This window comes from Meriones unguiculatus, chromosome 11 (genome assembly GCF_030254825.1).
Source record: "Meriones unguiculatus strain TT.TT164.6M chromosome 11, Bangor_MerUng_6.1, whole genome shotgun sequence".
Taxonomy (NCBI): domain Eukaryota; kingdom Metazoa; phylum Chordata; class Mammalia; order Rodentia; family Muridae; genus Meriones; species Meriones unguiculatus.
The window spans coordinates 39,997,749-40,010,229 of record NC_083359.1 but is presented as its reverse complement, the minus strand read 5'-3'; the positions used below and the strand labels follow the sequence as shown (position 1 = coordinate 40,010,229).

General features: G+C 55.4%; 2 protein-coding genes across 4 annotated transcripts; one reads left to right on the top strand and one right to left on the bottom strand.

Moving 5' to 3' along the window:
* The first annotated feature begins 3,533 nt into the window (after positions 1-3,533).
* On the top strand, positions 3,534-9,292 carry Igfals (insulin like growth factor binding protein acid labile subunit). Of its 2 annotated transcripts, none has more exons than XM_021637190.2 (2): positions 3,534-3,650; positions 5,725-9,292. In XM_021637190.2, the coding sequence occupies exons 1-2, from the start codon at positions 3,635-3,637 to the stop codon at positions 7,518-7,520; spliced, it is 1,812 nt and encodes a 603-aa protein (XP_021492865.2). In that variant the 5' UTR covers positions 3,534-3,634; the 3' UTR covers positions 7,521-9,292. The 2 variants fall into 2 exon arrangements, with proteins under 2 accessions (XP_021492865.2, XP_060219971.1); XM_060363988.1 differs by lacking the exon at positions 3,534-3,650 and adding an exon at positions 4,424-4,565.
* Nubp2 (NUBP iron-sulfur cluster assembly factor 2, cytosolic) lies at positions 8,444-12,452 on the bottom strand. Of its 2 annotated transcripts, XM_021637191.2 has the most exons (7): positions 12,182-12,396; positions 11,615-11,733; positions 11,319-11,517; positions 10,366-10,520; positions 10,067-10,177; positions 9,751-9,820; positions 8,444-9,290 (listed from the first exon to the last, which is right to left on the bottom strand). In XM_021637191.2, exons 1-7 carry the CDS (start codon positions 12,195-12,197, stop codon positions 9,145-9,147), a joined length of 816 nt encoding a protein of 271 aa, XP_021492866.1. In that variant the 5' UTR covers positions 12,198-12,396; the 3' UTR covers positions 8,444-9,144. The 2 variants fall into 2 exon arrangements, with proteins under 2 accessions (XP_021492866.1, XP_021492867.1); XM_021637192.2 differs by lacking the exon at positions 10,067-10,177 and having other exon boundaries at positions 12,182-12,452.
* Between the last annotated feature and the right edge of the window lie 29 nt (positions 12,453-12,481).

Sequence of the window (12,481 nt, the reverse complement as noted above, 5' to 3'; positions counted from 1 at the left end):
AGAACAAGGGCCCGGTAGCATAGGCATAAACCAACAGCTGACAAATGGGACCACACAGGACTAAAAAGTTTATGCAAACAAAAAGACACTGTCATTTGTGTAAAGAGACACACTTCAGCACAGGAAAAATCTTTACCAGCTATACCTTTGACAGAGGGTTAGTTCTGGGATATACAAAGACATTTTTTTAAAAAATCAAGAAAATAAGCGACTCAATTAGGGCATAGGACTAAACAGTTCTCAAAAGATGAACTACATATGGCTGAGAAACAGTTGAAAAGTTGTTCAGCATCTTTAGACACTAGGAAAAGGCAAATTAAAACTACTTTGAGATTTCATCTTGAGTCAGAAGGGCCATGATTAAAAAAAAAGAAAACCCCAAACCAGATGTTGGCATCAATGGTTGGAGCCAAAACTGACTGCACCCCAGTGAAATAAACTAAAGGCCTCGGCACCAGGGTAGAAAGAGCTTTACCCCGTCATCTGCTTATGCTATGCTTGGGCACATACCCAAACAACACTAGATCTTACTGTGGAGAGACACTTGCTCATCCATGTTCATGAGAGGCAGGAAGTGAAACAGCCTGATGTCTATCAACTGACAGATAAAGAAAATGTGGTCCATTCACACGGTAGGATATTATTCAGCTTTGTAGGTAAAATGGACTGGGGACTGGAGAGATGGCTCAAGAGATGCCTGCGCTTGCTGCTCTTCCAGAGGACCCAGGTTTGGTTCCCAGCACCCTCAGGTGGGCTACCCTCAACTGCAGGTCCAAAAGATCTGACGCCTCTGAGGACACCAGCACACATGTGGCCCCACACACATACATTTTAAAAAGGTTTTTTTTTTTTTTTTAAATGACATCAAGAAAGTTGTAGGCAAATGGATGGAGTTGGGAGCAATCTGACCTTTAGCTGCTAGCTACAGGCTGCAACCCCAAAACAAAAAAATCTGAGGCGACCCAGATTCACAAAGACACGTGTCATGTTTTCTCTAACTTGGGGTGTTAGCCTTAAATTTCAGGTGTTTGTGTATGGGTTGCATCTGGCGTACTCACAGAGGTCAGGACGCTACTGCAGGGCCGTAGAGGGATTCCAAGTTTTGGAGGAGACACAATGATTACACGGGGTTGAAGGGGAATAGTGGAACAGGAAGGGATGAATTGGGGTGGGGATTGGGAGGGAAAGAAGAGAATGTAGGGAGAGATAACTAACATCCGGGGCCTCTTGAAAAAGCCACATGGAAACCTCCTGGTGTAGAAGACTTTGTGCGCAGATGAAGGTGCTGGCTGGAGGGACACTCACCAGTTGGAGCCCTGGCTTCTCCCCAGCACCCACGTGATGGCACCTCTCAACTTCAGCCCTGGGAGGCCAGCTGCTGTTTTCTGACCTCCAAAGGCAACAGGCATGTACGCTGGTGTACAGACATACATGCAGGCAGAACAGTCATACATCTAAATTTAAAGCATTAGTTTTAACGGAGCTGCCCCATAACAAGGGCACAGCGCCCCGGCCAGACACCACTTGGCAGCAAATGAAAAACCCAGTACCAGGGATGCGTTACCTCTTCGTGGGTCGTTGACCAATGAGATCCCATAGACTGCACTGGGGAGGCAGAGGCAGGTGGAACTCTGTGAGTTTGAGGCCAGCCTGGTCTACAGAGTAAGTGACAGGACAGCCAAGACTACACAGAGAGATCTTGTCTCAGAAAAAAAGTGGGAGGGAGAAAGAGAGAGAGAGAGACAGATGAGAAGAGAAAAGAGAAGTGCGCTCCCCACAGACAGGCTAGTATTCCAGGGTAAGGACTTGACAGTCAAGAGCCCAGCGCTGAAGATCCCATATACTGGACTCCGAATATGGAGGTCATGCTGGTCACTCACTTGGGATCTTCACCCCACCACCTAGATCTCAGAATGTAGGGTAAGGCCTACAGAACTGGCAGCTGTGGAGACGGTGGAGTCCTGGCTCAGAGGACTCAGGTAGGAGGAGGGAGCGAGCATGTGCGGGGTTTGGGGTGGGCCTGTCTCTGGGGCTGAAGCAGCCATTTTCTAGTCAGCAAGAGAATGGAACCTGAGCTCCCCCTACATGGGGCACACATACAATGTGAGCTGTCAAAGCAACATAAAACATAGAAGTGATTTTGAGGTGCCTAAAGGGAACAGGTTTAGGTCCAAATGCAGACAGGACATAAAACTCTAGTCTGATAAATCAAACTACATTAAAAAAAATGTGAAGGAGGATTGGAGTGGTGGCTCAGTGGATAAGAGCACTGTTTGCTCGTCTAGAAATCTTAAGTTTAATTCCTAACAACCACATGGTGGCTCACAACTATCTACACTGGAATCTGATGCCCTCTTCTGGCATGTGGGTGTATAGGTGTATGAGATAGAGCACTCATACATTAAAAACAACAACAAAAACAAGTAAGTAAAATCTTAAACTGGGTGGTGATGGCACACACCGATAATCCCAGCACTCAGGGAGGCAGAGGCAGGTGGATCTCTGTCAGTTCGAAGCCAGCCTGGTCTACAAGACTGAGTTCCAGGACAGCCAAAGCTACACAGAGAGACCCTGTCTCAAAAAACATAACAAGAACAACAGAGGGCCAAAACATCTGTGTCTGGCCGTTGGACAGCTTCAAGTTGCTCGGCCTCTCCAGAGATCCAGAAAACAATGAACCCTGCCAGTAGGCAATATACAGAGACAGAAACATTAGGAAGACCCACACTTCCCTACTTCAGTGTGGACCCTCAAGTCCTGCCCTCCCAGAGACGCCCGCACGCCCTTCAGGCCTCGAAGTCACCATCCGTAGCTGCACTGAGTGGTCCTGGAGGCAGGGCCTGATTGTCCAGCCAGTACAGATGGACCATGATGGCTGCGTCTCCCTCGGATGACATCTGAAGAAACACAGCTCTGCATCTGCTGGCATATTCCGGGCTAGACACAGACCCCAGGTAAGATCCCAAAGGTAAAACTGGACAGAAGAGCTGGGCTGTTGGGGAGTAGGAAGTTGGGCAGTCTCCAGTGCCTGGGCCTTGCGTTACTGTGCTGTGTGGCTGCAGGACGCAGAAGGCTGCCTTGGGTCTACCCAAGCTGTCAAAAGGCCGCGAAGGCTTCCGCACCAAGCAGGGCTCTGAGTGGACAGGAAGAGATCCTAGCCCAGAGTCAAGCAGGGAGCCACAAAGCCTCCTGTCCACTGCTGCCCGGCCCCTGTCCCCAGCAGAGGCTGGCCGCTGGCCTCACAGGCCTGCTGAGGCCGCACTTTTGCTGTGTAAACTGCTCTGTGGCTCTGGGCGGAGATTCCGTCCCGGGCGATCTATAATTTCTCAGAAAAGAGGCTAAGGAATAACCTGGAAAATGCCCTCGAGATGGGGCAGCATGGTGGAAGCTTGCAGCCCCCGACCCTCCCAGAGCTGTCTGCTTCCTCTGCCTGTGTAGACATGGGTTCCAATGTCCCCCAAGCCCAACCCGAGAAGCTGTCCCTCCTGAAACTCAGCACTGCCTTTCGTGGCCCCTCCCGTGCACATTCCCACCATCCCAGGCAGGGCAAAGGGACAGAACTCAACGAGAGGTTTGCTGAGCTTTGGAGTGTCAGCCAGGTCACGGCTCTCAGGCCCTGGAGGAGGAAGCCGAGATGTGGCTCCGGCAGGGTGAGTGGAGCCAGGGCCAGGTTGAGGCCCCGCATGCAGCCAGCCCCTTGCCTCCCCTAGGGGTAGCATATTTACCCAGGGTCTTTGCACACAAGAAGTAGTGGGTAATTAGGCTCTCTTGTTCCCCGGGACAGTGGAAGAGGCCAGTGGAAGCTGGCCGGCCCTGGCCATGAAGGCCTGGGTGCCTCGCTGTCCTCCTGCCAGCCTTTCCTAGGAGGACTGTGCTGGGGAAAGCAAACAGGAGGTAGCTGGTGGCCCTGCCAGGTGTTCCTAGAAGAGGCCCTGGGGGAGGGGCAGTAGCCAGACATCAGCTGACCTAGAGGTCAGAGGAGGGCTGAGACTGGGCCTTGGACAAACCCCTGGGCTGGGACGCACAAATGGTGGGCCCACTCAGGCTGTTCAGAAACCCCAGCTCAGACAGCATGTTAGAGATGCAGGCTGGACCTTAGGAAACGGGGCAGCTTACTGCTTAACCCAGACACAGCCATCTGCTCAGTATGGGTGTGAGTGGGGGAATTCCCAAGAACACAGGAGCACCCCTAGGGTACTGAACCTACTGGGAGACAGAGCCCCCTCCACCTACCTTGAACACCAAATCCTGTTGGGTTACACCACCAAGACTCCTTACTCCTACACCCGAAGAGGCAGCCTTCAGAGCCCCACCTCTCCCCTGAGGGAGACTTCGGGCAAAGGGCCCTCCCCTGCACCATCTCCACCCAGGAGACTTGCTGTTGAGACTAGCTGCCCAGCACGAGAGGGTTAAAGGAGACGGAGTGTGGGGCAGGGCCAGCTTAAGGCTGCCAGCTCCAGGCGGTGGGGAAATCCAGAGGGCAGAGCAGCCTGCACTGTAGACGGCCCTTGCTCACTGCCTGCCTGCAGCCAGCTCTGTACAAGGCAGAATGGCTCCGAGGACAGGTGAGGAACCCGTATCCCCTGCCAGCTGGTCCGAGGGTAGATGGCCCTCCGACCCCACTGGGAGAAGCTGGGAGAAGCTGCGATGGGCTCGGCTCCGGGTGGGCTGATGGAAATTCTGGGTTGGGTCTTGGGTACAACTAATCCTGGCACCAGAGGGTCTCCGTGATTTTTCTCCCTTGGTGGTGGCACTGGAGGAAAGGGCCAAATGAAGGCAGGGCAAGCTGAAACAGGCGCCTCGCCCCTGGGTATGACAAGGTGTAGAAGCGGGGCTCAGCACTCCCCACAACCCTCCCTCACCGAGGCTTGCTGAGATGGTGTGTGGACACAGCCTGAGACTCTTCTAGCTACTGTTCCTCTTAGGGGCCTGGGTGAGGGGAAAACAATGTCTTCTTTCTTGCCTGCCTCTGGCTTGCTACCTCAATGCCCGGGGCACCATTATGCAGTCACGCCAGGTACAAACTGCGCAGGTGCGGAATAGTGTCCTGCCCAACCTGATCTGGAGCTCTCAGCATACACCGGAGGTAGATTTAGAATTGGGGTGCTGTATGGGTCCATGTGACTTGATGCCCGTTTGAATGAACGATTGGGTTTTCTAGACCCCACTCTTCTGCCGGCAGGGGGTCCAGCCTGCATAAACTGGGGAGCAAACAGGGCATGCCTCACCCATCTAGGGGCCCAACAGCCAGGCGGTGGCCAGCTTGTTGTTCAGTCACCGAGTACCACAAATGAATATGATACCAGGGTCTATTCCAGAATATTCTGGGACAGCCAGGTCTTGGCCAGCAGCTTCGTTCTTTTTTTCAGCTTGGCTGTTCTAGATACCCCAGAGGACACAGACTGCCACCCGGCCTAGCGGCCACAGCCCAGGTTGCCTGTGAAGCCAGGGTGACATGGAAGAGCTGAGCCCTTGGTGGCCCTGCAGTGAGATGGGGACCAGGACTTGCTGGTCCCATGGGTTGGAAAAGCGAAGTTATTTCAAAGGATAGGACCTGGCTGCCATAACAGTGTCTGCCTGGTATCATAATGGCATGACCATGTCTTAGTATACAAACATCATCCCTCCTCTTACAATAGCTGAGGGCCGGGAAGCCCAAGGTTTGGCTCACATCCTGGGCCACAGTCCTCTGGGCACCTCCTTGCCAAGCCCTTCTCCCCACAGGTGGCCCAGCCCTGGTGGTGCTTCTGGCTTTCTGGGTGGCACTGGGCCCCTGTGACTTGCGAGGGACAGACCCTGGAGCATCAGCAGATGCTGAGGGCCCCCAGTGCCCCATCATGTGTACCTGCAGCTATGACGATTTCACGGATGAGCTCAGCGTCTTCTGCAGTTCCAGGAACCTCACGCAGCTGCCTGACGGCATCCCCGTCAGCACCAGGGCCCTGTGGCTTGATGGCAACAACCTCTCCTCCATCCCCTCGGCGGCCTTCCAAAACCTGTCTAGCTTGGACTTCCTCAACCTGCAGGGCAGCTGGCTGAGGAGCCTGGAGCCACAGGCACTGCTGGGCCTGCAGAGCCTCTACCACTTGCACCTAGAGCGGAACCTGCTCCGGAGCCTAGCTGCCGGCTTGTTCACGAACACACCAAATCTAGCTTCCCTCAGCCTGGGCAACAACCTCCTGAGCCGGCTGGAAGGGGGGCTATTCCAAGGCCTCGGTCATCTTTGGGACCTCAACTTGGGTTGGAACAGCCTAGTAGTATTGCCTGACACAGCATTCCAGGGCCTGAGCAACCTCCGTGAGCTGGTGCTGGCTAGCAACAGACTGGCTTACCTGCAGCCGGCACTCTTCTGTGGCCTGGGTGAACTGCGGGAGCTGGATCTGAGCAGGAATGCGCTGCGCAGCATCAAAGCCAACGTCTTCACTCACTTGCCCAGGCTACAGAAGCTGTACCTGGACCGCAACCTCATCACAGCTGTGGCCCCCCGTGCCTTCCTGGGCATGAAGGCACTGCGTTGGCTGGACCTGTCACACAACCGAGTGGCCAGCCTCCTGGAGGACACCTTCCCAGGCCTGCTGGGCCTGCATGTTCTGCGTCTGGCGCACAATGCCATCACTAGCTTGCGGCCTCGTACTTTCAAAGACCTCCACTTCTTGGAGGAACTGCAGCTTGGCCACAATCGCATCCGGCAGCTGGGCGAGAGGACATTCGAAGGCCTGGGGCAGCTGGAGGTGCTGACGCTCAATGACAATCAGATTCATGAGGTCAAGGTGGGTGCCTTCTTTGGCCTCTTCAATGTGGCTGTTATGAACCTCTCTGGCAACTGTCTGAGGAGCCTCCCAGAGCGGGTGTTCCAGGGTCTGGGCAAGCTGCACAGCCTCCACCTGGAGCACAGCTGCCTGAGCCGCATCCGCCCGCACACGTTCGCTGGCCTCACAGGGCTGCGCCGGCTCTTCCTCAGGGGCAACAGCATCTCCAGCATCGAAGAACGGAGCCTGGAAGGGCTGTCTGAGCTCCTGGAGCTGGACCTCACCGCCAACCAGCTCGCACAGCTGCCCGGCCAGCTTTTCCGGGGCCTCGGCCAGCTGGAGTACCTGCTTCTCTCCCACAACCAGCTGTCGGTGCTGCCCCAGGATGTCCTGAGCCCACTGCAGCGCACCTTCTGGCTGGACGTCTCCCACAACCGCCTGGAGGCACTGGAGGAAGGCCTTTTCTCACCGCTGGGGCGGCTGCGCTACCTCAGCCTCAGGAATAACTCCCTGCAGACCTTTGTGCCACAGCCGGGCCTGGAGCGCCTGTGGCTGGACGGCAACCCCTGGGACTGCCGCTGTCCGCTCAAGGCCCTGCGGGACTTTGCCCTGCGGAACCCCAGTGCTGTCCCCCGCTTTGTTCAGACTGTCTGTGAGGGGGATGACTGCCAGCCGGTGTACGCCTATAACAACATCACTTGTGCTGGCCCAGCCAATGTCTCAGGCCTTGACCTACGAGACATTAGCGAAACCCATTTTCTGCACTGCTGACCCTGGCTACTTCCTGGCCTGGTCCGGCCGAAGGCTGCCTTGCAGTCGGGACAGTGTCTCATTGTTACCAGAATAAGCTGGCTCCCAAAGCCAGTGGGGATGGAGAATACCCGCCCATCTCCAGGGGACAGGTCCTGGCTGCTCACTTCCTGCAAGCTGGGCAGTACTGGCAGCTATGTGGCCTAAAAGGGTGGGCACAGGCTAAGTGCCCAAGGGCCCAGCCAGGAGGGGAAGTGCTCAGCAGCACTCCCTGCTGGCGGCAATTAAAAGCAAGCGCTATGCAAAGCTTGTGACCTTGAGTGTGCACTTGGGAGAGGTGACCCTTCCTTGTCCCTGCCCCATCTATCCTGTCTTAGCTCTGCCTGAGCCAGTCTGCAGCTTGCTGGCATTGGGAACATGTGTCCTACTTCATCTGCACCGCTTCTTGCGATGCCCCAGTCCTTCTGAGCTTCATTTGACCCTTTTCTCCAACCCAAGGAACTACAGGCACTTAACCGCCAGATCCTGGCATTGCATCCCTCCCTTGGGGCACTATATTGGGGCCAAGGGGGGTTCTCACTGTCCCAGTCTGAGCTGTGGAAGTTACCAACTTGCCCACTGTTAACAGTGAGTGCTGGGGGTGGGGGCAGGTGGGAGTTGGGGATAGCCTTCCTGTCTGACTGCAGAACCACCCCCTTTCCAGGTTCCCCAGGCCCCCAGTCTCTCTTGAAGACCTCAGCTTTGGCCCAGGAAGGAACATGACAGGCCACCATCTACTTTCCAGAGCGTTCTTTCCTGACCTTTCCAGGAAGGAGGAGGAAGGGCTCTGTGGCTTGGCCCGCACTTGAACTCTTACCCTGTGGCCTCCAGCTGCCTCAGTGATGTCTGAAAACACAACATGCCAACCCCAGCCCCCTAGACAAGACAGATGTCTTCACCGTGTCTTCAGGCCCTCTACATCTTTACTAATACTGCTTGTTCCAGTTCTGAAACGGGGATCAAGAGCCACCTCACTGGGGACACAGGACCGGATGCTGGGCTCTTCACAGGGTGGGGTAACGGGTTTAACAGCGGAGTCCTGTAGGATACCAGATGCCTGTAAACCACACAGTGCGTCACAGAAGTCTCCACAGCACATGTGGGCGCTCAGGGACAGTCAGGATGAGCAAGTACTAGGCAGCTCATGTGTGGTGTGGCTGTCAGAGCAGCCTGTCAACCTAGGCTGGAGGTTAAGGCTACTACCATCTCAAGAAACTAGGACCCCGCTGGGCATGGTGGCACACATCTGTCATCCCAGCACCCAGGGAGGCAGTGACAGGCCAGCCTGGTCTATAAAGTAAGTCCAGGACTGCCAAGGCTACAAAGAGAAACCCTGTCTCAAAAAAACAAAAACCAAAACAAAAAACTAGGACCTGAGCCATCCCCTCAGCTACAGACTAGTTTGGCGAAGCTGCTGATGGTGAGTAAATTCTACTCAGAACACCGCTGGAAAATGTCACCGTCCTGCAGGAAGATCTCTGCGTGGACGTAATCACATGGACCAGCCATTGTCCAGATCAGCAACCACAGGTCCCAAGGACCTCTGCTCCCAAAATCCCTCTAGGCTGAGAAAGGAGCGCACAGCACCAGGGCGGCTGGGAGGTGGTCAGGGGTGCAAGGCAGACATCCTGTGCAGAACTTTCTGGGCTATGGAAGTGAGTGCAGAGTACGCGGTGCTCTTGGGAAATTCCTGGATGAAATCACGGCCCTCTTCTAGGCTCCTGGTAAGCTGGGGATCCAGGGGAACAGAGCCTGCAACAACAAAAGCCAGCAAAGGGCTGACCAAATGGCGTAGTAGATAAAAGCGCTTGCTTCCAAGTCTGAAAACTACTTGGGTTCAATATCCAGGACCTACATCATAGAAGGAGATAACTGACCCCCACAGACTATCATCTGATCTCTCCAAGTACCCTGTGGCACGTACACACCCACAACCCTGATGAACAAATAAAAATGAGCGGAGGCCTAGCGAGAGCCTGCAGCATGGGAGAAGTGGCCACTCACCACTCACCTTCCTGAAGCTCAAGCTGTTCGCCTCTCATGCCCTCCCACTTGGAACAATGTGGGGCACAGGCACTCCTAACTTATGGCTAGGTGGTGGGCAGCCCAGAGACACCTTGCACAGAAGGGAGGCCCAACGCTGCAGTCAGACACGCTCAGAAGCCTGGCATGTAGAAGTTGGGGCTCCAGGTGGCCCGCTCTTGATACTTACCTAAAAAAGGAACTCCAGCCAGCCGGGCCAGCTCCTCCCCACCGCCCTTGGAGAAGACATTGGTGCACTCCTAGGAGACAAGGGCTCTGAGGGTCCAGTTTGCAGACCTACTCCCCATGCTGAGACCCATTGCCAGGGTGAGACCCATAGCTGGTCCCGGGAGAATGCCCAGGTAGTCACAGTGTCCTCGCTATCCACAAAGTTAACTTCCCTGGACTGATGGACAGACCTGCTTACTGCAGGACTGTGACTGCCTGAGCTGTCTGTATTCCCTCAGACCTCGAAATAGACCACCCACCCATCTTCCAAGACTCACAGTGCAGTGTGGGCAGGCGAAGCCACTCATGTTCTCTACGACCCCTATCACCTGCAGCCCCGTCTTCCTACAGAAGGTCAGCTCCCGCCTCACATCCCCAACAGACACTGCCTGTGGGCCAGAGTGAGGAGGGGCCAGTCAGCTGTAGGTCAGCCAAGAATCAAGTAGCCAGCAGGGAACATGGCCCACCACAGCCCAGCCCAAGCTCAACCAGGACGGGAAAGTGTGTCCCCTCCACCCCCCAACATATATGTGGGTGAGTGCTCACCCAGGTAGGGCTGAGGAGATGGCAGTGGTACCTGTGGTGTGGTGACCACGAGGGCCCCCAGGGGCCTGTAAGGGCGCAGGGCTTCCACAGTGGCCATGTGCTCATCAGAAGTTCCTGGAGGTGTGTCCACAACCAAATAGTCCAGCTCCCCCCAGGCCACATCAGACACAAACTGCTTTATCAGTGCTGCAAAGACCCAAAAGCCCAGTAGTAACCTCTGGCAAAGGATTAGGAAAAGGGAGGCCCATCGTGTCCAGTTGGTACTGGCTGGGCAGCTCCCAGGGGAGCCTGGGGACACTGGCCACACAAGGCAGCAAGGGTCCACCCGCCCCCACCAGCACTCCTTGCTTTCCAGCAGCTTTGCCACCTGCCAGCACTGAACTGTCGCCACACCCCACCTTGCAGGGCTGTAGCCAACTCCCATGAAGGCCCTGGGACCCCGAGAAAATGGCCTGGCATGAAGCACCCTTCCAGCACGTCCAGGAGCAGCCCGCTATCCACTCTAACCGTGCTGTTCCTCCCAGGAAGCCTCTCACTGCGGCCAGGACGGCTTAATGTTACCTCCTTGAAGCTCAGCACTTAGGTTCACAATACACTGTGTGGCTTCAGACCCTTGGGTGGAGTGAGGGCACAGGGGAGGGGGGGTCTCAGTAGACCTAACTAAGAGATGAACTTGGAGTGGCTGATGGCTTCAGAGCGAATGCCTAACACAGCTTCTCCTTTGCCCTCACATCACCCTCTCTATCCAGAGGCTCATCTGGTTGTCACAGAGTCTGAGGGAAGCTTCTTGGGGACAGAGGGGTGTGTATATTCTGCTGGGTGAAGCAGTAGAAGCATTTCAATGGAACAGAGACTCCAATACCAAGAGGCCAGGATTGGCTTCCAGCTTTCCCCGAAAGCAGCAGCCATAAGAGGAGGGAAAACCACCTCAGTGAAGAGGTACCCAGGGGTCAGCTGGGGGACCACCTTTCACCAAGTTCTTACCATGTTTCTTGGGACCTCTCCACACCACGGCCTCGTCAGGGTTTTCCAGCAGGAAGCCCACAGACATGAGGGAGATGCTCTGCTCCTGATCCACAAAGACAGGCACCCAGCCGTTGTCACACTGGTGCACTGCCTTGCCTTGTGCATGGAGCATGTGTGGGATGCTGGGACCGCACAGGTCCACATCTAGGATCCCCACCTGCAAGGAGGAGAGTGTTGAGGGGTGGAGAGAAGCCTGTCAGGCTTGCTGGGAGCCAGGGACAATGAAGCAAGTTCAACTCTGGTCATAGCCTCACCTTCTTGCCCTGGTGGCGCAGCGCCAGGGCCAACTCCGTGGAGATGGTGCTTTTCCCAACGCCCCCTTTTCCAGAAAGAACAAGGATGATATGCTTCACGCCGGCCAGGTTCCCGGGCTCTGGTGAGAAACACGTGTTGGGATGCCCGGGAAGCAACAGACAAGGGCACCCAGGCAGAAGGTCTCCTACAAGCCCCGGAGCTGTCTTGGCCGCACTTGTGTCTAAAGTGGAGCAACTGAAAGCACGTGCACACGTCAACGCTCACTTGTGATGTTCTCTCACTTCCAGCTAATTGCAACAGACACAGGAAACCTAACAGAACATCACAGACAGCACACTAGAGACTGCAGAGGGCTTTCAGCTCTCCGCAAAGTGTGAGGCTGAGGGCCCACACAGGCTGGAACCTCCTCCGTGTGCGCCCGCGTCACTCGGTTGGCTCAGGGAACAAAGGTACATGGCATTCATTGGCATCTCAGGCTACTTTGTGTGCAGGCCACGGGCAAGCTGCTATACTTGTTCGCTTTCAGACTTCCCCGACCCCTCACTCCTGGCGACCCGCACGCTCACCAGCCACCGCCTCCATCCCGTTACCGCTCTTCCCGGCTGCCTTCCGCTTCCCCTGCTAACTTTTCGAGCCTTTAAACCAATGGCATCAAGAGCCCGCCTCAGACTCATTTTGAGAGGCTAGTCATGCAACCTTCAGCCAACCAGGTGACCCAAAAAGGTCCCGATCCTAGCAACGGATGATGACGCCACGGACACAGATACACTTCCGCATATCTGTCCAATGGTCGTGCGAGAATCTCTTGCGGACGCTCTGGCGAGGACCAGTGGGAACTTTAGTTCAGGATTGACGGGTCGCGCAAG